The 26,634-nt window shown below is 40.5% G+C and overlaps 1 protein-coding gene across 1 annotated transcript in view; it reads left to right on the forward strand.

The window, feature by feature from the left end:
- The window catches only part of ARID2 (AT-rich interaction domain 2), a 93,376-nt gene that overhangs the window by 64,707 nt on the left and 2,035 nt on the right, over window positions 1-26,634 (forward strand). The window contains exons 13-20 of the mRNA XM_056847773.1: window positions 1,136-1,270; window positions 3,697-3,893; window positions 4,570-7,439; window positions 21,587-21,735; window positions 24,092-24,230; window positions 24,685-24,770; window positions 26,138-26,261; window positions 26,344-26,435. Of these exons, the coding sequence (XP_056703751.1) occupies window positions 1,136-1,270; window positions 3,697-3,893; window positions 4,570-7,439; window positions 21,587-21,735; window positions 24,092-24,230; window positions 24,685-24,770; window positions 26,138-26,261; window positions 26,344-26,435 (3,792 nt within the window). The remainder of the gene's footprint in view (window positions 1-1,135; window positions 1,271-3,696; window positions 3,894-4,569; window positions 7,440-21,586; window positions 21,736-24,091; window positions 24,231-24,684; window positions 24,771-26,137; window positions 26,262-26,343; window positions 26,436-26,634) is intronic.

Raw genomic sequence — 26,634 nt, forward strand, 5'->3', positions numbered from 1 at the left:
TTTATTGAGCAAGACGGAAAAAAATCTGGGTACAAAAATGTCCCCCCCCCCCAGTTTTATTTCGTATGGTTAATGGCTGTTACAAAAAATAAAACACTAAAAATCCCGATGACAATCATTAATAAAAGTTGCATTTTAGTAATAAATTAAAAGATTTATGGATATGTTTCTCTAACCCTGTGTATTTTATCGAACTACAGCCCATAAAACATTATTAAATAGCTCATATTCAGAATTATCTTGGGCTTATCTAACATGAAATAAACAAAGGTACTCAAGCCAAAAATCGACTCTGTAAGGAGGGAACCCCAAAAAGTGAAGCAAAAAGTTAACCTTACCATTACTGTTAAGATAAATGCTAAAATTATCAAACTTCCTAGCATTGCTTTATCATATTAGGGCAAGTAATAGTTTTAAAAAGAAAATCAGGTTTCAGCTTTTTGTCTCACTGCTTTTAGGGACTATCAAAAAACCCAGGTTACCCAAGAAATCTCACCCAGAGATCTCACCTGTTCTTATGAGACTTCCAGAGAAATCTGATTTGCTTGTTACAGGAGTGCATATCTATAGAAAAATATAAATCTTACCTTTCTCTAAATCTGATCTATTATAATCATGGGATCATGTTACATATCTGATTGGTTATGACTATATATGAGCTAATCAACCTAAGGCCAATCTCAACTCTTAACCTCATTAAAAAAAAATTAATCTAATTTTTTTCTGTAACTGTTTGCTCTAAGCAACAGAGTTCATTGGCAGTTGAAAAGTGTGTGAACTCTGTCAACTTATAAACTCAGAAAGAAAAGAAGAATGACATAATTGCTACTGCAACAATAGTATATGCACATGTGAGTGGCTGCCCACACTAGCCATATGGCACAGAACCCTTCTGAAGTAGTATTGGAGCTATGGGGAAGGCCTTTTGTACTGTATAATGGCACAACCCAGAAGGCTTGATTAGTGCACATGTGAACTGAGTCTGCACCCTAGAACGCACCCTAAATCCAATGTGGTGTTCAGGGATTCCATGACAATCTAAATGGCTTGTTGAGTTAAAGTTCTAGAAAAATAGTTACAGGTAATTGACATTAAAAATGTTCTTACTGACATTGTTTTCTGTTTCTCTCACTAGGTTGAATGCCCATTTTGAGGTGAATCCAGATTGTTCAGTATCCCGAGCTGAAATGTACTCTGAATATCTCTCCACCTGCAGTAAACTAGCACGAGGTGGAATCCTAACATCAACTGGATTTTATAAATGTCTTCGGTAAGATAAAACTTAGTTATACAATAAGCCACCTCATGGGATTTTGTATGGTTGTGTAGTTTATACTGTTAACCAGCTTCAAACTTGAGGGAAAAGTATGCTGTGTGTATGACTTACAGCCCATTCCTGAAGGTTTCTGCTGAAACCTCTTAGGAGGTGGTGTGACCCTGCCACCAGCGTAAGTGCGTGTAATCTCGGGGAGGGCGGCTCTGCCGGCGGCCAAGCGCCACGGAGCCGTGCCTCGCCCCTCCGTCGGCGCGACCACAACATTGAGAGGGTGTGCTGGCGCGGGGGGGCGTTCCAGGGGCAGGCCGGGGAGAGGAGCTGCCGGTTAGGCGGCTTTCTACCCCCTTTCAACCACTTCTGGCGCCGGGAATGGTGGTGCTGCGCCTGCTTTTTAGCAGGCGCAGCAGCCTCGCTGTTCCCTATGGGGCGAAAGGCCCCAGTTAAACCCAAAAAAGCCGCGAAGCGACTTTTTTTGTTTAACGGTGTACGGGAATCGGCTTAGGAAGAGTCGCCGCTGTGCCTCTTCCCTGCCGTTCCTTTACGCCTCAGCTCAGGAACGAGCTGTTAGTCATAAAACGTTTGATAAAAATGTTGTTTTGTTGTTTACTTCTTTTTTTAAGGGCTATATGAACATTCAGTAGGAGTTTTTCACCCTTTCAATCCTCTGAGAATTAAAACTTTCACTTTGCAGCCAGCAGTCTGCACGTGCTTCCTTTGAACCTGTAAATTTAAGGCAGCCCCATGATTCAAACCTCTTACCCTGCTGAGAAATCCAAAATGGGTTACATCAGTATAAAGTACTTTTTTATCCTTGGAGCTCTTGGATTTTGTCCTTAAATAACAACAACAACATTCTGTAGTGCAGCATAAAACCATGTATACATGCTCTGTTTCTCTTTGGAGCTAATTCGTATTAATTGCCCCAGTCTTTGTTTCAAATATCTGAACAAAGTTCATGGGCCCACAGTATATTAATTAATTATACTCCACTTTTCTTACCAGTGGGGACCCAAAGCAGTTTATTGCATAGATTTTTCCTCCCCCATCCTATCCTTACAACAAAAACCCTGTAAGGTAGGGTAGACTGAAAGAGTGTGACAAGCCCAAGAGCTTCCAAGGCAGAGTGGGGATTAAAACCAGCTTCTCCCTGGTCCTAGTCAGACACTTTAACAGCTGCACCGTGCCAGGGATCATTAGTATTTTGCTTCCAGAGTTTGTTTATTGTCTTGCTCTCACCCTTCTCTTGTACACTTCTGCCCTACTCTCTGAACTGTTCTACACCAGTTTTTTGCCTATGCCCATTTTTTTGGGTCCTGAAATGTAAGCTGAGAGCTACTGTGCCCAGCATCCTTTTCTCGGAAGAACTGATACAATCACCACTTTAAAAAAAAACCCTTTTGGCAGGAAATTGAAGCATCCAACCATTGCTTCCTGAAATGGCATCCTTGGCAGACAGAGGTTACCACAATATTTAGATTATACCAGCTGGGCACTCCTGAAAATTGTATGGGCCTTATTGTTCAGGATCCCCCTCCCCCATTTCCCTCCCTCTGTCTCTTTCTCTCTATCCTGACCCTGTGGTGCCCCCTGTACTTTCCCACTCTTTCTCTTTTTTCAGTTCCCTCCCTTTTCCTCTTCCTCTTCCTCTCTCTCTCTCTCTCCTCCCCCTCCTGTTTTTTACCTTCCTTCCCTCTCCCTCTTTTTCCTAGGCCCCCTATATGTTTTTTCCACACCTTCTTTATTTGCAGCCTTTTCTCTACCCACCCCATTTTTCCTATCTCATTTCCAGGCTCTCATCTCCAGTCTTTTACACTCTATGTTTACCTTCCTAGACCATTCTCTGCTTTTTGCTACTCACCACTTTATATTCTGTCCCTGAAGTTGGGATTGCCTAGGACAAAGCTTTAGAGCCCTGGATGTTGGGCAACCCCACAGGGGTGACTGATCTCATGAAATTTCAAGAGCTTAATTTTTTTAAACTGCTTGTACTTTTCTGCAAACCTGGGGCTTTCCCTCAGTTGTATAGAAATGTACCCTATCTTGGTATATGGTTTTCTTATGTGGATTTTTTAAAGCTGTGTTTTGGGCCATGTTCAAATCACAAAGACTTATGGGGTCACTTCATTTCCCCCTGTATCTCCTTCCCCACACTATTCCTTCTTCATCTCCTCCCCCATATCTTTTTCTCCTGTATTCCTGTAGGAGGGAGGGGAGCAATGACGGCCTGGGAGGCCATAATAGAACGATTATGTAGAAAGACCCGTCTTGTGTGTTCATGGGTCCAATCTCTGATTTCAAGTATCCAGAGATGGGATCATATTGAGAATTAGATATATTGATTATAATAATAAACTGGTGCTAGGAATACAGAATTGGTATGTTGTTGCTGCCAATAATATATGTTTGCTTGTCTTTAACAGAACTGTCTTTCCAAATCATTCAGTGAAGAGAGTAGAGGATCCAAATAACAATGGGCAGGCACATATTCATGTGGTAGGAGTAAAAAGGCGGGCGATACCACTCCCTATTCAGATGTACTATCAGCAGCAACCTTCTTCAACTCCTGTCCTCCGGGTTGATTCTGTTCCTGATGTATCTCTGTCTCCTTCACCAGCAGGTATTCATTTACTGTGAATGTTGCATGGTGTGTGATCATAAATTCAGGCTACTTAGAGCACTGGCCCAGAAGAATAAGTGTTAGGCTCACATTCCTTTTGCCTCCTTGCTGCATATGTGAGTGTGGTATATGGTTGGTCATGTATGGACTTCCTGTTTCAAAAGCTGGTATATAGATCAGATAGGGATGTACACACCTGATGGTACAGCATACTCACGCAGGGGGTGGGGATTGTGTGTCATGTTCCGCTTGATGTACAGTATTCTGTTGCTGGGCCAATGCATGTTCTAGCCCTCAGTATAGCAGTATTTCATTAACTGTTTGTCTGGGGGTGGGGGTTATGTTAGCTTCTGTTTGGCTGACAAAGCTGTTAATGCCACTTCTCATTGAACTTCTTAAATCCTTCCCCAAAGTTATAACATACTACTGACGATGCCCCAAAGCACCTGCTTACTCATGTGACTGGGGCAAAATGGGCTGCAGAGAACCAAAAAATAATAGAGAGGAATGCACTGTTTTGGGTTATAATGGAAAATATTTGCCCCTGGATTTCTGGCTTCAGTGAAAACAAAAAAATAAAGTGTGTAATTTTATATAATAATTGTTTTGTTTTGAAATGTGGCTTACTATTTGTACCAAGGTTCCCACTTTGGCTTTTGTTTTGTTTTGTCAACAGGACTCCCACATGGACCACAAAGCGTAGGAAACCATTTTCAGAGGACCCCTGTTAACAATCAGTCTTCAAATCTAACTGCAACACAAATGTCTTTTCCCATTCAAGGTGCACATACAGTGGTACAGACTGTGTCCAGGATACCACAGAACCCTTCAATTCACAGTCAGCAACAGCAAAGCACCACTGTGACTGTCATACAGAATAAAGCTCCAATTTCTTGTGAAGTCGTCAAGGCCACAGTAATACAGAGCACGGTTCCCCAGTCTGCAGTTCCTGTCACTATTGCTGTAGGAGGCGGAGCACAAACTTCAAATCAGAGCCATTGCAGTACAGGACCACAACCGTCTGTCACTGTTGTCAGTTCTCAGACTTTGCTTCATCAACCTGTAATTCAGCAGTCCCCTTTACATGCAGTGGTACCGGGACAAATACCCTCAGGCACTCCTGTTACCGTAATTCAACAAGCTGTACCTCAGGGTCATATATTTGGCAGAGTACAGAACATACCAGCATGCACTTCAGCAGTTTCACAGGGCCAACAGCTCATTACCACATCATCACAACCTGTGCAAACATCATCTCAGCAGTCCACAGCTGGTAACCAGCAGCAAGACACAGTCATCATAGCACCTCAGCAGTATGTCACAAATTCAGCATCCAATATTGTTTCTGCTACTACAGTCCAGAATTTCCAAGTTGCAGCTGGGCAAATGGTTACTATCGCTGGTGTCCAAAACCCACCGACATCAAGAGTGGGGTTTCAGAATATTGCACCAAAGCCTTCTCAGCAAGTTCCTACAACAGTGGTACAACAGCCCATTCAGCAGTCACCACAGCAGCAGCAACCTCCACCACCTCAACAAAGTGTAGTGATTGTAAGCCAGCCAGCTCAGCAAGGTCCAACATATGCACCAGCCATTCACCAAATTGTTCTTACTAATCCAGCTTCAATTCCAGCTGGCCAAACTGTTCAGTTGGCTGGGCAGCCAAACCTAACTCCTTCTTCCTCACCATCTCCTGGACCAATTTCAAATAACCAAGTCCCTACGGTAATATCTCCATCTCTCACCCCTCAGACTCCAGGACCTCCCCCTACTGTCAGCCAGATGCTTTCGGTGAAGAGGCAGCAACAGCAGCAGCATTCACCAGCACCATCCCAGCCACAGGTACAAGTCCAACAGCCACAGCAGGTGCAGATGCAAGTTCAGCCTCAGCAAAGTAATCCTGGGGTTGTCCAGCCTCCTCCCAGTGAATCCAGCTTGATAAAACAGCTGTTGCTACCAAAACGAGGTCCTTCTACTCCTGGTGGTAAGCTTATACTCCCAGCACCGCAGATTCCTCCTCCAAACAATGCAAGAGCTCCCAGCCCTCAGGTGGTTTATCAGATGGCCAATAACCAAACACCGGGTTTTGGCGTTCAAGGGCAATCTTCCACCCAGCCATTGTTAGTTGGGCAACAAAATGTTCAGTTGGTCCAGAGTGCAATCCAACCCCAAGGAGCAGTGCAAACAGTTCCGATTTCCAATCTACAGATATTGCCAGGCCAGTTAATCTCAAATAGCCCAGCAACTATTTTCCAAGGGACTTCTGGCAATCAGGTTACCATAACAGTTGTGCCAAATACTAGTTTCACTACAGCAACTGTGAGTCAGGGAAATGCAACTCAGATCATTGCTCCAGCTGGAATTGCAATGAGTGGAACACAGGCAGGAGTTGGACTTCAGGTGCAAACACTTCCACCTACCCAGGCACCTCTAGCTGGACAATCAACATGTTCTGCTACTGCTCCCCCATTCAAAGGAGATAAAATCATTTGCCAAAAGGAAGAAGAAGCAAAGGAGGCGACAGGTTTACATATTCATGAGCGTAAAATAGAGGTTATGGAGAACCCTTCATGCCGAAGAGGAGCTGTAAACACCAGCAATGGCGATGCAAAGGAAAATGATACACAAATGGGAAGTCTTCTAAATGGAAGAAAGTATGACTCCAGTCTACCTCCAGCTAACTCAGGGAAAACTCAGAATGAGGCCAATCAGTTCTCACAGGTCAGTAACGGACCATCATTAGACTTGGGTGAGAATGGAGCTGTTGGAAAGCAGAACTTTGAACAAACAGACATGCAGGAAATTAAAAGTGAATTGAGGAAGCCCCTCGTGAATGGAATCTGTGACTTTGAGAAAGGCGATGGTTCCCATTTAAGCAAAAACATTCCAAATCACAAAACTTCCAATCATGTAGGAAATGGCGAGATCTCTACAATAGAACAACAAGGGAATTTGGATGCCACACAACAAGATGCTGCCAAAGGTGACCAAGGAGAAAGGTTTTCCAACGGACCTGTATTAGGTTTTGGTACTACTTCTGTGGTAAGCAGTACGCAAGAGGCTTCAAAACTGTTGACTCAGCAACTTAGTGGTACCAATGCCGATCTACCGAATGGACCTCTAGCTTCAAGTTTGAATTCAGATGTGCCTCAGCAACGCCCAAGTGTAGTTGTCTCGCCACAGTCGACGGCCTCTGTTATACAGGGGCATCAAATCATAGCAGTTCCGCACTCAGGACCTCGTGGGTCCCTGGCTCCCTCGTCATCTGAAGTTCGGTCCCCTAATGGCACAGCAGAATGCAAAACTGTAAAGAGGCCAGCAGACGATAATGATAGGGAAACTATTCCAGGAATCCCACATAAAGTAGGAGTTAGAATTGTTACAATCAGTGACCCTAACAAGGCTGGCTGCAGCGCGACGATGGTTGCTGTGCCAGCGGGTGCAGATCCAAGTACTGTAGCAAAAGTAGCAATAGAAAGTGCTGCTCAGCAAAAGCAGCAACAGCAGCAGCATCCACTACCATACATGCAAAGTATGGTCTCGCAGGTATGTCTAGATCTGTCTCATTACTTACATTCTCTGCCAAACTTTATTGAATGCATGACTGTGTGGAGATGTGAACATTCAAATCTTGTATCTTTCCACGTGACAACTTTGCAGTGCTCAGGAAACTGTTTTGTACATTCACTGACTGAGCTAGTAGATTTTACTGGTTTCTGTTTGAGCAATGAAAATAGAGTTTCAATTTGCTGACTAATTATTCTTAATCATAAGTAATTTGATTATGCATAGGAGAGAGCCTTTTGTGTTTACTTTTATTTAATTGCTTTGCTGTTCTGAAACTGAGGAAATCCTTTGCTGCACTTTAGAGATTTATAGCAATTTGTTCCTGCTTATGTCACATTCAAGCTTGTGTATTGCATCTCTGCCTCCATTTGCAGTTGGTATCTTATTTATGCAGCATGTATTCCTTACATATGTCTTATACAATGTTGTATAAAAATGTGTAACTGGAGTGAATTTCAGTTTATTTTTCTATATGCTTTCAAATAGTGCATATCTATTGAAATATGCAAGAAATATGAGCATAAAATAGATAATGCCAACTCCTTTTCATCCATAGATATGTTCAGTGGTTAACGAAAGATCTTTTTTATCCTACTGTTTCACTTGTATACATCTTATTATACTGTTAATCTTGCACAGAGAAGCGATATTCATATGATCTGACTAGATAAATTGCAGGTTTCATAGTAACAAAATACTACCAGAAGGGCTGCATATAAATCATAGATGTGAAAAAAGATCTTGTTTAGCTGATATCTTTTCTTTGGATCTTTATGCTCAGTAGAACTTCCACACTATAAGTAAAACTGCTAACTTTTCCCTGCTATGAGGATTTTACTGGTAGAGTGCAGGATTTGCAGGTACGTTGTAATTATTCTGCTATATGTGTGGAATGTTTTTCCCTTCTGTTCCAACATGGAGAAAGTCTGGGGACAATACCATTTACATATCAGTGTGTGTAATCCAGAAATATGTCAATTTAATTCATTAATTTATTTCCACAAAATTCCTGCAGCATACAAAAATGTCAAATAATAGAAGCTCAGGGGAGGCTGTTTGGCAGGTGCAGGATGCTGTAGTGGGAAAGGATCCTCTGTTGCCTGTCTCCCCTGCAAGCTCAGTTTCAGGAGAGGATTGGGTGTGTTCTGGAATGTCTTGTCAAGTCATACAGGGTGATGCTGAGTCCTAGTACACTCAGCAGTGCTCCGTATGAATTGTGTGCTACAACATGGCCCAGAGTCACTTACAATGAGTAAGAGTTCCTTATGTTGGGATTCCTTGGCCTGCAATTCAATTTCTCAGTTGAAGTAAGCTCCATCAAGTGAATTCCCTATGCACAAACCCACCCCTGGCAGTGTCTTGATTTTTGCAAATAGATAATCTTTTGCTGAATCAAGGCAAGGGGGTCGAGAAGCTTAAATAAAGATTTGCTTTAATAGAAGATTAAAAATGAGTTCTTTTTAACCAAAGATTTCCCTAAATCTCAGGTTTCAGTCTCAGCTTTGTAATTGCATTAGTTACTTTCTTAGTTGCTAGAGGAACAAGAATCATTGCTGTGGCTGTTAGTTTTCATTAAAATATATGTTAAAGTTGTCTTGTAACTCCAATCCTGGTGTAAGATTGAAAACATTCCCCTGTCAACTAATGTGATTATGACATCACAGGCTTATTCCTCCAGTTACTGCATGTGAGTCTAGTTCCGTAGCTGTATCCTGTTACAGTATCTGGCCTTTAAGGTGAGAAGGGCACAGTCTTTAGACAAGTGGAAGATTGGGAGCATGAAGAAACTCTCCCCCTCCCCTGAAATACACCCCTTGGGACTCTGTGAATGTGTAGGTTAGGATAAGAAGACCCAAGGGTGAGAGAGTGCTGCTGAACTGGAGTGAAAAAAGAGGACTTGGACAGTGTGTGTTCATGTCTGAGATATTACAAACCTCCCTCTTTACAGAGGGAATTCTTTGTGGTGGAGTGAGAGTGGTCAGAAAATCTTATCACAGGAGAAATGTTGTAGAGAGGGAGATAATGGCCGATAGTTTGATGTTTCTTCCACTTGCTGACTCAGTTCCCTCTTCATCTTTGGCTCTAAGAAATGGTGCCAGATAGACTTGGGGTGATACCTGAATGTAGGTAAGGATATCTTTCTTTTTTACATCAAGGTATTCTATATTTTGGAATCTCTGTTCTTTTATCTCAGCACTGGACAAGAAGATGTGGCTGTTTGGACATGAGGAAAGACAGATGTTCAGACATAGTTCTTAATTATTACTGTGCATATTGTAAAAAAGCAGCCCATTGGGGGCATGGATGAACAGGGGCCATTCAGATATCTTGGATTTTTCCTTTTTCTAATTTTAGTTATGATCCCATTGTCACAGAAATAGGAAGTTAATTGCTTCTGTGCCTCATGTAGGTTTTACATAAATGTGGTGTGAAATGCCTAAATTTTTTAAGTTGACATGAATTGCACAATACAGTCCTAAGCAGAGTTATATCCTTCGAAGTGCAGTGTAGTCAATGATAACCACCTTCTTTGCTGGCAATGAAGATTACATCACACCTGAAAATAAGGGCATGACAATTGTGGTGGAATGGAATGTAAAGTTGGACCTTTTAACTTACCCCACTATAGCCGTAATTCTGCACAATCATGGATTTCTTTTAGAAGCCCCAGGATCCAAGAAAATCCCTTTTAACTCTTTTTTCAGCATGTCACTTCCTCTGATTACATAGCGACAGCAGCGGCTGAGGAGCTGAGGTGGAATAGATGTGTTTACTTTGTTATGCCTATGAACCATTTATTGGTACAGCCGTTGACACTGAGGATCTATAGTTAAATAGGTCTTACATGCAGTCATAGAGAATAACAGGCTGAGGAAATTTTCTTGGAACAAGGATTTACGTCCATGCCTGCTCCCCATCTTCCATCTCCCCAAAGATTGTAACCTTTGCATTTCTGAAGGCCTTATGAGTCATCCTGCAAAGTGACAGCAGAAGGAACGGCAATAGTCCAGCTTAATAGCAGAAAGCCTCATTAGTGGTAGCTGAAGAAATAGACCTGTGGTGTCATAATCATGTCAGCTAATGGGGGAGCATTTCAGTCTCTCTTCCAGATTGTAGCTTCTGGAGTACTTCAAAGTGTATTTTCAACAGTTATTGTTCGTTCAGCTATTCAGACACTGAAATTTTGGGTTAGAAAAACCCTGTATTGAAGATCTTGTATTATGATACAGACCTGAACAATTTTAGTTTGCCATAATGTTAGGTTTTTTACATTTTAAAATTTTCTACTTATCCGGGTTTATATGAATATTTATTTTAATTTTTTTGCAGTAGATGTGAAGGCATTTTATTTGTTCAAGAACAAATGGTATTTTAAAATGAAAAAATGATTTACAGGTTTTTGTGAAAGTAGCAAAGATTTCATTATTCTGCTGTAATGCTGACACTATGCAGTGTGTGTGTTGGGGGGTGGGTAGGTTACAGCCTTTGCATTTTAGTTTAATTTTTTCCATAAGGGCTTCAGCTTTATCATTCATTATTGTTTAGGAGTTGGCCTTCAATTACAATTTTTCTTAATCTTGATAATGAGCTGGTGTGGTATAATGGTTACAGTGCCCAACTAGGAGTGGAAAGTCTTAAGTTCATATCCCCACTCAGCCATGATGCTCATTGAGTGACTTGTCCTGTCATTAGTTAGCCTAACCTAGCTGAGAGAGTTGCTGTGAGGATAGAACAGAGAAGGGAAGAGCTTCTTGGGAGTAAAGATGGGATAAATGTGCAACAGATATGTGTTAGCTGGTAGTATTTTTAAGGTTCTTGAAAAACTATTTAACTAGCTAACTCTTTACACCTTGTGAACATTTTAATAGATAACTCCTGCACAAGAGTTTAAAAAGAATATTGATTAATTGTATATCTGTTGGTAGTATTCTGAGATTTACAGATAGAAATGTACAGTATGGAATTTATCACCCTTCTTCATATTGTATCTATATGTTATAACAAGATTGAAGGACAAAATTATGTATACAGACATAGCTGCAATGGTGTAGAAATTTTACATGGTAGAGTTTCTGAATTTCACTCCTCATATCACCTGACATCTACACATTGGATACCATGTTTGAATTGATGCCTATATACATTATATACATGCTATATACATTAGCTAAATCTATATATAAATTAGCAATTAATATCATTGATGGGTTTTCATGATTGTGTGGATTGGGGCTATGCATTGGACTTAATGTCCATAGACCATATTAAAATATCTAGATTCAAGTCCTTCGTTAGAGTTTTTACTCTCAAATGCTTGTACCCCAAAAATCTTCTTGGTCTCTAAGGTGCTACTGGACTCGAATCTAACTGTTCTACTGTTCCAGTGCCCAGTTGTTGGTAAAGGCAAGTACAATCTCAGAACTTCAAAAAAACAGATGCACTACACCAGCATTTTTCAGACTGTAGATCCACAAGGGTACTTCTGTGGGGCTGCAAGTCCTTTTAAAGGACTTTTTTCTATCTTCCTCAATGCATTTCACTACAGAAAACAAATCTTCTCTTCACACTTTACCTTCCCTCAAGCTTCCACCTCAGCTGAGACTTTGGAGAGGTTCACCTTCAGAGATGATGCCTCAGTTGGTTACATGTCCTCTGGGGACACTGAGGCTCAGCTGATTGTCCCCAGAAGAAGCAGCAGGAGAGACCCCCTGTCCCATGGGAGACAACTCCATTTGGAGTCCCTGGGAAGAATGTGGGCCAAGGCACATTAAAATTCCCAGTTCAGAGGGTATTGGCACAGAGCCAATAAAACTGCTGTGCCAAAGAAGACTATCACACAGGGCTGTCAGGCACTACAGCTGCCCAAGATCAGTCCTTTATGTACTAAGAAGCACTGTAGGCACACAGAGGGAGAACTCGCCAAATATAGGCGTAAAGGCAAAGGCAAAGGTCCCCTGTGCAAGCACCGGGTCATTCCTGACCCATGGGGTGACGTCACATCCCGACGTTTCCAAGGCAGACTTTGTTTGCGGGGTGGTTTGCCAGTGCCTTCCCCAGTCATCTTCCCTTTACCCCCAGCAAGCTGGGTACTCATTTGACCGACCTCGGAAGGATGGAAGGCTGAGTCAATCTTGAGCCGGCTACCTGAAACTGACTTCCGTCGGGATCGAACTCAGGTCGTGAGCAGAGCTTTTGACTGCAGTACTGCAGCTTACCACTCTGCGGCACGGGGCTCCTAATATAGGCGTACCCCTGTCATGTACACAGCTTGCTCCAATAGTTGCTGTCTGGCTGCAGAAAACTAGGGTGGTGGACTTAATTAGCTCACTAGTTCAAGATCCATAGTTAGCCACTACCATTCTACATAGGAAGATTGGTATACAAATAATTTTTAGTCCAATGTAATGTTTTGCTTATTGAGATAACACAGTTAATTGCATTCATCACACATAACAGCATATGTTCTTCTCTGTACAAAGCAGAAATGCCAATGAAGATCAATCACATAAAAATGGCCTAGTTTTCAACCTTAGTATGGTGCAAGGGGCTTAGTGTGCTACAGGTTGTGAAAGCACCCCTACTTTCCATCTAAACTGTGAAGATAGACATGGTTCTTTTACCACTGGGAAAGAACCACCATGCATGGGAGGGTAGATGCTGCTCAACAGCTGTTTCACACTGAAGCATTATACCACCTCAATCACATTCGGAGTCTACTTTTCCAAGTGGAGAGTTCACAAGGCTTCCCTTGAGGTCAGCTACCTGACAGTGGGGGGACCTCCCTTTGTCATCTCCTCTCCTGCCAATAGAATGAGAGCTAGAGACTGAGAAGGCATACTGGGTGAGGCAGGTTGAGGAGATGTGGTAAAATAGCAGATGTCCACAAAGTGGGTGGCAAGGGGCTCAGTGCAGGACATCTTCCACTGACTTGCAGACAGTGTGGCTGGGCAAGAGGTTGGGCTGCTGAAGGAGCAGTGCTAAGACAGAGCCCAGGCATGCACACACCTTTCTCCTCTCACTTTTAGACATGCTGAACAGCTCCCACCCACTCTCCAGCTACTATGTTAAAGTTATTAGTTGCCAGACAGCTTCCCCTCCACATACATTATTGTCACAAAGGGGGAGGGGCAGGCGAGAATGCATGAAGTTGGCAAAGAGGGAGACAGAGAAGGATGCAAAGGGCAGGAGCGGCCATGTAGGATGACTGGCCTGTGACCCACTTTTGGAAGCTTTGCAACCCACTTTTGGGTCCTGACCTACAGGTTGGGAAACACTGCTCTGGAGAGGTGATAGTAAGGTGAAGTAAAAGCACTTCAATGTTGGGGGTTAATTTTGCTTGCAACAACATTTGGAGCAAGCATCTTCATAGTATAAAAGTCAAGGTGTGAGGCTATCTCAGGTTCTACTCTGCTTTATGTGCCTTTGGGATAAGCAACTGATTCCATTAACCAGGTAGACGGGAGCAAAATTGAATTAATATTTGTGTTGGTCTTCATTGCTTTCACATATAGGTGACAAGATGACGTTCTAAAATAATGGCACATTAAAAATTAATGAGTCTTAGGTTGGGACAATGTACAGTTAAGAGTTATTTAAAAGTGCAAATAGGAATGTCTTGATATATAGGAAAAACAACTAGAAGAGTAGGAAGCAGAGGATAGCCCTAAAAAGGCTGTTATCACTGTGGAATTAAGTAAGTGGTATTGGATCTGTATTAGGACATGCTACTAAACATTCATAAATGGCCTGAGTCGAGTGAAGGTTTGCAGATGACAACAAAATTCAGTATGATGAAAATGCAAGCATATTTTGACTTCTCTGGGGAAATGCCTAACAAAATATAAAAATAGGATAATTGTACATGTAAAGTTATGCTCAATGGGGCAAAAAAGTATTGCTAGCTTCACATATATCTTGCTGGCATCTGGACTGAAAGTGATGATAATCCAGGAAATAAATTGGGAGTTGCAGTGAAAACCAGTTGAGGTCATCCCATTTCAAAAGGGTATAGTAGAGCTAGAAGATGCAAAGACAGGGCAATCAAGTTGGATAGGGAATTCCCCTGTATGAAGAAAGGCTGAAAAAGTTCTTTTTAGTTTTGGGGGGAAAGACAACCCATGATGATAGTTTATCAAATTAAGATATGAAGACAATAGGGATTTATTTTCTCTTCTTATTAATGTAGAACATGGGACACCCAGTGAACCTGACTGGTAGTACCTGTAACTTCAGGACAAATTGGAGGAAGTGCAGCCTTTTCGTTATCTTACAGAATTCACTCCTTCAGTCCATCTGATCACTGATTTTAGAGGGCTTTAAAGGGGGACCAGATACAATTCATGAAGGATAGATGCATCAACTGCTATTAGACATGATCACTACCTTCAGGTGCAGAGATAGTTATTTCTGAATACTAGTTGCTTGGGGGTGGGGAGGGCTGTTTCCTTTAGTTTCTGCTTGTAGCTTTCCCTGTTGAATCTGACTGGCCACTATTCAAAACAGACTGCTGGACAAGATAAATACTTGGTGTTAGCTTGCAGAGCTCTTCTTATTAGCAAAGTCTTGCACACAAATAACAAACTGGAAAGTAGGGATTTTAGTTCTTTGGAGTCAGTGGCACAGAATAATTTCTTACATAAAATACAACTTGCTTCCTTCAGAGTACTCCTGATGTTCTATTTAAGGACAATAGTTGGTTAGTCCTTTCTTCATGTTTAAGCTCTGGAGGAATACAGATTTCCTAACATAGATCTTTGAGAACAAATAGACAAGATGCTACCATGGATTCTGAAGCAGCTTTATCTGTCTTGGACATAACTTCAGGATTAAAGGACAGAGCCAGATGTTTGGTCTAAATCAAACACTGTGGTTCTAAAATATGCCCTGATATGACTGCAGGACAAAATACATGTTGCACTATGGCATCACAGCCTTTTAATGGATTGTATCCTCTTGTTGAACTTTAAGAAACTTGCACATCATTCTGTTTGCAAACTTAAGTTTTCATAAGTTTCCTTAACACCTCACTGTTAAGGAAACTTAAGTTCCCTTAAATGTTTTCTTAAAAGGGCACAGTGATTTCTGCCAGTCCCTCTACCCCACTTAGCCTTGTGAAATTTTGTTCATGGGAGTCCTTCAGGAACACCATAGTAGGGTTCTGCAATGGGAGGGGGGAATCTCTGTCCTCTCTTAAGAAAACTTGAGCTCCCACTTTCAGAATATGGTTAAATTGAGGCTATTGTCTTTCTGGTTTTGTACAGACACTGCAGCAGAGTCAACAGTGCTTGTAAGAGTTGGCATTTACTAACCATGGGTGGTGGGGACACTCTGCTGCCTTTTGCACTGCTCCCTGTTATGTATTTGTTTGTACATTACTTCCATATACTGCATGAGACGGCTATGGAAGTTTTGGCCACTCCTTTCTTGACTGATAGGAAGATTTATTTTGATGTTAAAAAATAATCTCTTGTTAAACTACTTTTTCATGTGAGTTTTGGTCAGGACTAGAGTACAAATTTATTCAGAATGCTTACTGTAATTTTAAAAAAATCCTGGAGATTTTAGCAATACAATGATGCCAGTGATGGTTAATCAAATAGGTTGCTGTAACTCTGAATAAAGAAACTGATAAACATGGTGATGAGAATAAAGACCTTATTCTCTGTGTTCTGATTTAGCCCCTGGGTTTTGTTCGTCGTTTTTCTGAGTTAAAATAATTCTGAATTAATTTATGTATAAGAATATATTGCAGTTACTTTGGTCAATATTGTATTTTTTTAATTTAACGTTTGAATAATTAATTTCTTGTCATCATCTTTCTGAAATGGCCTTTAGCTGACAACAATAATAAATTCAAATATGTTATAGAAAATAACAGTGATTTGAAAACTGTGAAGTCTGTCATATGGCATTGTAAGCTGATAAAAAAGCAGACAACAGGTCTTGAAATTGTTGCACAATGATTTTTTTCATAGTATTTTGTTCTTTTGTACATTGTAGTATTTTATTTCCAGGAATGTTCATAAACAAGTTTTGTTTGGTCATCAATGGTTATGTTGCTTCTTAAAACAAAAAATATTGGTTCCTTTATCCTAATTTCCATCTTTACTTTGAAGCTGTATAAAAAAGATAAAAATGAAAAACGGGAAAGAATTTTTAATCTGTTGTGCTAGAATAATCCTATTTCTTATCAATTTTATTATTGCTCTGTCTGTCTATCAATCTATCAGCTGCTTTCCCCATCTTGGATTCATCAATATATGTATGTAATGCTGTCATGATATATAAACGAATAGGATATATGTTCTAAAATAAGTGTGTTCACTTCCAATTCTTACTAAAAAAAATTCTGTTTGAATTATCTATATCCTACCTAAACGTCACTGATAAAATTTGAAAAAAGAACTTTTCCTGCATTTTGGATGTATTTGGATAATGGACCAACAGAGTTGGTTCATAGAAAAAGCAATATATTCAGGGAGCATTTTGAATTTGTGCTTTGGACCCCCAAACTCTGACAAGGCTTGTCAGGAACTGCAGTGTTCTTTGATGTGGTGCTTTTGTTCTTCTACAACAGTGATTTGTTCCCCACACGTCTGTCTGTATGCCTTTTTACTAAGACTTGGAAAGATGCTGCTGCTGGGCGTGTATTGGCTTGGCTTTTCCAAGATGTGGTCATGGCTCAGCACAAATGATACGACCATTGTAGTTGTGGGGTAGCATCTGTTTTAATAGCCATCCAGTGCAGACTTAATGCAGCTTTGATTGTGCATCTTGTGGTGGAGACCAAGAATAGACGGGGAATTATTTTCTGTTTATTTACTGTTAAGCATCAGGCAAACAGACATCGTATCTGAACTTATAGAGAAGATCTTGGGTGTTGAGGGATATCCATTGTTATGACATTGGAAGGGAACCATGCCAAGGCCACCTTGGAACTGATGACGTTGCCTCTGTATCTTGCAACCATCCATACTATTATAAATTCTTGGATAAATTACACTAATGCACTTATTAGGTTACCATTTGAAGACTGACTGAAAGATGCAGCCTCCTGACCAAAACAGACAAGAGGAACCAAACATCACAACTATTTTATGAGTTGTATAGATTATCATTTGCTTTTCAAGTATAGTTCAAGATTTTGGTTTTATCCTATAAAACCCAATATTGTCTGTGTCCAATGTGTTCCAGGGAGTGTCTTCTCCCCATGTGAGCACTCCCATCCATTAACATCTGCAGAGAGGTCCTTTTTAAGGATCTCTTCACTATGGGAAGTAAAGGCAAGGGGCAGGACTTAAGTTGTATACTGCCCAAGTGTTATGAAATACCCAAAGAAAACTGATCCTGAGCTTTCCTACATTTTTTGTAGCTGCAAAACTTTACCTCATTTTAATGGATATAAAGCCTCTCTAACCCTGTAATTATTGTTTTCCTCTGTTGAGGTTGAGATATGGCTTTATTGCTTGAATGTTCGCTTTTTCTCAGCATAATGTATGTTGAAGCCAAATGAAGATGAAAATTACAGTAGTACTGTTAAGACAAATGGCATGCAAAGCTAAACAGTTTACGTCAATCAATAATTAATTTGCAGTTATAGACCATCAAATAAAACAAATTTGCACAGTTTATGTCACTATTGTTATGATGCTAGTACTTAATTTGAAACTGACTTATTTGGGAGTCGTGTTTCTCTCTGTGTGTGTGTACACACACACGGAATCTGATGGCCTTTGTCTTTTGCACTGCTTTTTTCTGCAAAAGTGTTTTTTTTTAAATTGAGTGACCAATTATCCTACCCAAATCCTATCCAGTCCATTTTTCGCAGATGGTAAACAGTCTGGGCAGGGCCAATGCAATTCTTCTATTACGAATACTACATAAATGTTGAATTGTCTCCATAACTCTAACAAACAGGTGGTTTATTTTAGTCAAATAGAATTTTGGCATATTGGGAAACTATTTGGTTCAGTTGTCTGTGTTTAAACAGGAAGCCATGGTATAGAGAAAAAGAAATATTTATGCTATGTTAGTAATTGTTCTGGCCTCATCATTTGCAGGTTTTAGACAGGAGGCAATTGATTTATTTTCATAACCACCTTTTCCCCTTGGTGTCTTTTTCTGTATGGATTTTTACTTCCTTCGTGGCATAAAATTTAATGGAGGCTGAAGAACGAAAAGAAAAATTGTATATTTACTTAACTCTGATGTTTTAAGAAAGCTCACATTATAAAAATATCTATTCAGAATAGCTGTACTACTCCCCCCTTGCCGTTGGGGTTTTTTATTTAATAGAATGGCTCTGACATTATCTGAGTTTCCCAAGAATGAAAAACCAGTTACTTCTGGAGGTTTTAAAAAGTTGTCTGCCTTGCTTTTCCTTTTCACAAAACATACACAATCCCTTCTGTTAAAAAAAGGCTTATGTAGAAAGCAAGTTGGTAAAACTTTAGGTCATTCCCAAAACATTGGCTGTTGTCTCATTGTGATCTGTGGGGCAAATTGCTTTACATCAGGAAGCAGGTGCATAGCTCCAGGAAGCACAGTGTGTTGCTGTCTACAAAGCAAATGAACCCCACAGATGGAGCTGTTAAACTTGTCATTTGATTGTTGTTTGCTTCTGAACAACATGGCTGTATTGAGAGTTAAATTTCAGAAATCTATTGTCAACAAAACTTTCATGCCAAGTAGCCAATCTAGTTTCACCGTTTAAACTATTTCTATGCTGACTGCAGTTAGCCAGTTTTACTCGAGTTGTTGTATCTGCTGCTGCTTTGAGTATCTCCTGTGATTTCTGTAACTTATTTTAAATAGGCATAGAGTGCTGAAACTTGCTTTTCCGCAGGTTTGACTATTTTGCTATTGTTCCACTAGATCTCATGATGTAATCTCAGAAAAGTAATATAATTAAGGATATATCAATATATCTAATTCTTAATGTGGCAAAATCTGTGGATACTTAAATCCAGAGGCTGGAGCCATGGACTGACAAAATAGATCTTTCTGCAAACCAGAAAAACGTTCCAGGTTTACAGAAAAAACTGAAATCTGGGAGGGGGGTCAGGGGGGTTAAAGCCCCCCGCCCATAATAGAAGCAGTGCCTGTAAGGTTCAAGAAACAAATACTCTCTGTGGCCACTGCTAGGCAATCCCAACAGGATTACCAGCCTTGGTTTCTCTGAGGGAGGGGGAGGGCCCTTTCCAGGGGCTGTTTTGGCCTTTGCGGGAGGGCTTACCAGGGCCAGGCCAAGCAGCAACCATCAGGTGACTTGGTACCTCCTGACTTGCCTGATTAATCCAGTCCAGGCTGCCTGCTACTGTTCAACAGCACAAAAATGCTGGTAGTGGTTAGAATTTCAGACTATGATCTGGGAGACCCACGCTAAAATCTCCATTCTGCCATGGAAGCTCACTCGGTGAACTTGGGCCAGCTACACATTCTCAGCCTAATCTACCTCACAAGGTTTTTCAAAGGATAAAATGGAGGCAAGGATAATGCTGTGAGTTGCTGTGGGTCCCCATTGTGGAGAAAGGTGGCGTACTGTTCTTTAAAAAACCACTGCAAGACAAACAGATTCCCCTGAAAAAGCCTCTGGGGCAAAACACATAGGGGATTTTATTTAACTAAAATAGTAATAAAATATATTTTAACCTATTTTGCCCCATCGGCCTTGGCCTTATTTCTTCTAATACCAAGCACTGAGAAATATTTTCTGAGGGAGGTCTGGATGCCTCTAAAGCTGTCCTGTACCTACTGTTAGAATTGCCCCCCCCCCCTTGATACATGAGGGATTTAGTTGCTCTTTATGTGACGGTTCGTCGTTTGACTCCTTGATGGCTGTATTTCTATATACACATGCATTCATTTATTTAATGAATGTCAACATTTATGTATTTAAACATTTATTAGCTGCCTTTCTCTTGCGGAAAATGCGGATTGTCTGCCAACAGCTATATAAGGAAAGCTGGTCAGAAGCGAGTAGCTGTTCTACTACCAATGGATTCAAAAGTTGTTTTTCCTGTGCTCAGTCATTAGCTGTTTTCCTAATATTAACTGAAATAAGAAGTAACTGATTTTTTTTGAAAACAATTGTGATTTTTTCTTTTATTCTGTTTACATATTGTACTATGAAGGATTTGTATTATATCCATTATATGACATATTTTGGGTCCTCTGTCGCTGGGAAAACTAGGTAGAATCAGAGCAAGCTGACAAAATTCTAAATAGGTGAAAGTTCTCTAAACCAATAAACATTATTCATGTCCACAACATGAAATGTATATGTTGCTGACATTGAGAGAGGTTGTATTAATACAAAGGCCAAACTTGGCCTTCTGAATAATTACATGATGCCATCCACCCTTCTGAGGCTTATACCCCTTGAGACTGCATGTTCAAAAACTGTTTCTCATTTTTTTGGAAAATCCTGTGTGTGGCAAGTAGCACAGAAGTCAGAGGATAATTTTTAATTTACAGGAGGGATCTCTGAAAGGGAATTTTCAAACATGTGGTCCTCCACCTTCATTCTGAAGAGGTACTGTAGAGAGCTGTAGCATGTGATTTTTTTCCCCTGAATGTGAAGATCAGTCATTACTCTTAAATATTCAAGGCAGCCTCTTTACATATCAGCATATTCATATGTGTTGTGGTATCTAGTAGTGTTGCTTATTCATGCTTACCTAGAATTCTTTAGAGCCAATTGACAAGGAAGATAAAAAAATATTTGATAGTTTTTGCATCTCATGCTTTAAGCTGCTACAATGGAAAAGATGCAATGTGTGGACCTGGCAACATAATAGATGTGTGTTAAATTGCCCAGTCACTTTGTTTCTGTACAGAAAGCTTAATAAAAGCCGTGTCTGATTCTGTGGTGGAAAAAAATTGTGACTACCGAAAGTTTGAAGATTGTAGGAGAAATACTCCACTCTTAATTTAAATTTTCTGGGTACAAGTCTACCTCCCATATCAAAACTGATTATTATAATGAAGTTTGGGCTACACCTATAATCAGGGGAAGGTGCTGATTTAAAAGTGAAATACAGCATTGTTAAATAAATGACACTGTAAAACAAAATTATAGTATAAAGTGGGTATTTAGATCTGTACTGTTTTAAACTTTGCTACAGAGCACACCTGTCACACCCGTACCAACAATGCAAGTCCAAGGCCCTCCTGTCGGTTTGCCGCCTTCCACATACACTGTACAAAGTCCGCATGTAGAACAAGTGAAAAAACCTGGGCAAAATTTCATGTGTCTTTGGCAATCCTGTAAAAAGTAAGTGTTCTCTGGTTGAATAAATTACATTTTGAATACTGCATTGCTTGTTGCATAATATGATGCACGTACTTGTCAGCAACATCACTGAAGATTTTATTAGCTCTCTCTGTAGGACACAATTGACTCATATGAAAACCCTGGGGAAGAAAAAGTAACATAACTTTGTAGATGCAGGAGTCATATATGCCTGTACACACATGGAACTGTAAGGTTCTCCTTAAAGTGTGGTCCACAGAGTTGAACAAGGGATGTGCAGCTCAAAAAAAAAAATCAAAATTTTTAGGCGCTGGATATCAGAGAGCCAAAAATATTAGTTTTTTAAAACAAAGTTTTTATTATTTTTCATAATACATAATAGATAAACAATCTTCCAACAATTACTAAAAGTCATCTACAGAAAAAAGAAGAAAAAATATGTTATTGTCAGAAATACATGCATAATAAAATATAAAAACTTCCCCTTCACCTCACTCCACCTTGTTATAAATTTATGCACTCTTTTGTATAACAGTTCTAATCCTAATAGTATGTTTTAATTCTAAGTATAATTTCCTTGTTTAGTCAATTAAAATATATACAAATACTAGTTCAAATCATTTGATAATTATTTCAGTATTACAAATCAATCATAATATATAAAGTATAATTTTTAACTGTAGAACATTATTTGTAACAGTATACTGCACATATACTAAAATTGGAACGATACAGAGAAGGTTAGCAAAAATATTAGTTTTGTGGGTTCCAAAGACTGATTTGGTATTCGGATCTGGTTTTTTTTGGGGGGGGGGGGATTCCAATGTTTTTCAGCTCCATTCTCTATGGGGAATCTTTCTGGGGGGGCTGTTTTTAAGACTACTGGCACCAAAATTGCGGTGGAGCTGCTGGTGCCAGTCTTTTAAATAACTCCCAAATCTCAAGGGAATTGGACCAAGAGGTTCAATTTTATGCGCCCCTGAACAAGGTGCCCCTAGCCGCCCACCATTGATTCACCTGATTTGTAAAGGTGAAACCTGAGAATCTATGCCAATTTAAAACCTGAGCATCTCAAGCAAAAATAAGTTGTTGCAAATGTAGTATCCGAGAATCAAACCAATGTATATCTTGAGAATCCAATGCAAAAAGTATACCTGTTACAAAGCAAAGAATACAACTTTGCAGAGTCAATAAAAGCAATTTAAAAGGGCATAATCTAAGATAAATCAACCAGGCAAACTGATACCAAGCCTGGGAAGACTGACACTCTGAACAAGAAAAAAAAAGTCATGGGAGCCTTCAATCACTGGCACCCATTTACCAGTATCCCAGAAAATCCCAGTAAGGTATTTTGCAGATATATATTTGGCTCAGCTATATCCAAACGCACATCCCTAAGTTGACCCTTTTAAGCCAGTACGTTATGTGGGTTTATAAGGGTGTAACTCTGCTTAGGATAGCGTTATGGGTTTGCTACTTGGTTAGTATTGGAACCCAAGCTTTAAGACTAATTAATTGATCTTTTCAAGGGGCAAGTCCTTACATAAAGTGGGAATGGCCTCCCTTCAGTCTCTGGTATTTGGGGAAAAGAGTGACTGAACATGGAAGACAAAGCAGAAAACCACAGCTGAAAGCTTGCCCTTAGTGACAGCTCTGAGGGCACCTTGCTTAAGAGAGGCCTCCCACTACAATCTGTTCATGCCATTTACTTGTGAGGAGGATGGAATTTTCTGTTTTCTTTTAGAGCCTAAATGTTCACAGCTACAGCCGGGGGCAAGGAGGAAGCTTTATGCTGTTGTTGGTTTGGATGCCTATATCATACTCCCCCTTTGCACAGTAGAGAATTTCCCAAACCAACCCATGTTCCTGGCATCTATGGCTCTACCCTTGCCATTGTTAGGTTGAATTGAACTGCCCATTTGGTATTTTAAGGCACAATCTAAATCTTTATGAGTCTTCCCAAGGATTCACCCTTTCCTATGTTCAGAGTGAATCCTTGCTGTCCTAGATAGAATCCCATCATATCAGCACACGTCAAAGGTTTCCCCGGCATTTGGATCCTATTTGAGCCTCTGTTTAAAGGATCAGTGCTGCAATTTTTAACACTATCACTCCCAAACTCTGTAATCTGTAGAGGCATCAAAAAGATGACTCTTTATTCCACTTCACTTATGTATTACTATTACAGTGAGTGTTGATGTATAGAGGATTATGCAAGCGATCCTTGACAGCAGAATTTTGAAGCAGGGTTTTTTAATTACATTGAATAATTGCTTGTTATTTTTCAGGTTAAGTTTGTGTTTGTTGGCACAGCAAAAATGTTAGAGTCAAATAGTATTCCTCCTTCAACAGATTTAAAACATTTTCCATTTTCCAGGTGGTTTCAAACACCATCCCAAGTTTTCTATCATGCTGCAACTGAGCATGGAGGGAAAGATGTTTACCCGGGGCAGTGTTTATGGGAGGGCTGTGAACCTTTCCAGCGGCAACGGTTTTCCTTCATTACCCACTTACAGGTAGGAATTCCTTTTCTTTCCATTTTATAAATCTGGATTTGCCTTTCACATGCATTTTCATATAGAACTCTTAAAAAATACATTGGGTGGTTTAAATTCTCCCCAAAGTAAACAAACTCCAGCATAGAGAATGCACCCTACCTCTGGCATAGTCGTTGGTGGCCGCAGCGGATCCCAGGAGCTTTTGGGCGGGGGGGGGGGGAGCTTGGAGCCATGGCAGGCCCAACGGTGGCTGAAGAGGAGCCTAGGAGCTGTGGTGGGCCCAGTGGCGGCTGCTGAGGAACCCATGAGCCGCAGCGGGCCTGGTGAGATGGTGGGGGGAAGATAGCATTCCTCCCCCTCCCCACAAGGTTCATGGGCCTACACTTTTAGATTATTATGTGCTTTCTTTTTGCTTGGCTTATATTATGCACTTTAATAGTATACATTGTTTAACATTCTTTGCTTCAACTAGGATAAGCACTGCTCAAGAGATGCCCTCCTTGCAGGATTAAAACAAGATGAACATGGACAAGCAGGAAGTTCAAAACCTTCCACCAAGTAAGAGAGATGAACTGCATTAGTAATCTAGATGTATCTTTTTACAAGCCTTTGAAAACTTGCAATATCAGCAAGGAATGAAAGTCTCTGGTATGGTTGCTGGAGCCTGCCCAGCTGCTTGTCATTTGGCAGTGGAGGTGGTAAAGTTTATGGGTGACATGCAGCCTGCCAATGCACATTTCAGCTCCCTGCTATGGGCTACTTCTACCAAGGTCAAGGCACTTCTGCTTCTTGTCTCCACCCATTTTTTTACATATCTGGCTCTGCAATGCCAGATACATTGATCTCTGAAGAAGTCTAACAATCTCAGTTTTCTTTGTAATTCTCCCATAGCTGCAGGTGCTAGAAACTATGCAAGAACTGCAGAAAACTAGAATCCCATTTGGTTCCAGGCTCCAGTCAAGTACTTATTATGCCTGTTCTCTGACATGTTGTAAAGAAAGTTTTCTGAACACAATCATTAGGATAGCCCATTTTGAATGGTGGCCAGTGGTGCTGTATTTTGAATTCCAGAGGTCTGCTGCATCCAACATAATCTTGTGGCATCTTGAAGACTAACAAATTTGTTGCAATATAAGCTTTTGTGTTCCAAATCTTAAATTACTTCTCATTTTATAAAGAGAAGTATGATCCTTCCCAGCATAAACTCTGCCTACAAGCAAAGGGATCACCATCACAGAGCTTTGTTCTCTATCCCTGCCCCCCCCCCCCCCAACAGTACAGATTGACAGTGCATGCAGAGGAAGCAGTTAGGTTATTACAGAGAATGGAAGAATTTTTCAGGTCTCCCAAACCCCCACCCAGACTTCCCTCTCTGCTTGGTCAAGTTATGGAACTTTGGAGCTCAAGTAGTTTGACCGCATAAGTGGGGTTGACTGGATAGAGCTCCAGGAAGAGCACATCTCCTGGACTGCTGCCTTTGCACATACAGATAGTGGGGATGTGAGGGGAGAAGCAGGGTCTTATGAGAATCACTCTAGGTGTGCAGCATCTGGGTAGGGACAGACCATGCCTCACTAGCATTGTTTTAACTGTGGCTGTCTTCTGCTTTGAAGAAATTACCAGATGTTATTACTTTAGATGATCAGTTAGGTATGGATACCAGTGTGTATTAACAAAACTGCAATTGTAAAGAAAAACTTTGTAACACATTAAGAACAGCTACAATGTAAGAAGCAATCTAATTAAGTCTTAATATCGCTCTTCATTCTGTATTAATGTCTCAGCACTTGAGGGTCAACCTGTGTACACGTCGGCTTCTGCTGAAGAGTGTAATCTTTTTACCTGTCAACATCAAGAAAGTAGCCCTCAGGAGGGAATGTTTAATGCACCATTTAATTCCTTTTATTTTTACAAAATCTATTTAGACCACCAAATGCAGGGGGTGCATCTTCCACTCCCCGAGCACAGAAGGCCATTGTCAATCACCCGAGTGCTGCTCTCATGGCGCTAAGGAGGGGATCAAGAAACCTTGTGTTCAGAGATTTCACAGTAAGTAGCAAATGGCTGGATTAGATAGGAGGAAGGTATGATTGTCACATGTATTCTAATACTATTTTCTTTTGTTTCTAAGGATGAAAAAGAGGGACCAATTACTAAACACATCCGATTAACAGCTGCCTTAATATTAAAAAATATTGGTAAATATTCAGAATGCGGTCGCAGGTGAGCAGACTCTTTCTCCCCCCCCCCATTGTTTCCATAGCTGAAACACCAGCTGTTGTGGAGCTCATGTTCAGTGTTGTTTATATTTTCTGAACTTCTGCTGATTCTAATGCAGTGACTTTGCTAGCCTTTCTGACAGAAAGTATTTACAAGGTTGGCGGCACCCTGTGAATGGGCAGGTTACTGTGCAAGGGTAGAA

The sequence above is a fragment of the Euleptes europaea genome, chromosome 3 (genome assembly GCF_029931775.1).
Source record: "Euleptes europaea isolate rEulEur1 chromosome 3, rEulEur1.hap1, whole genome shotgun sequence".
NCBI classification, from domain to species: Eukaryota; Metazoa; Chordata; class Lepidosauria; order Squamata; family Sphaerodactylidae; genus Euleptes; species Euleptes europaea.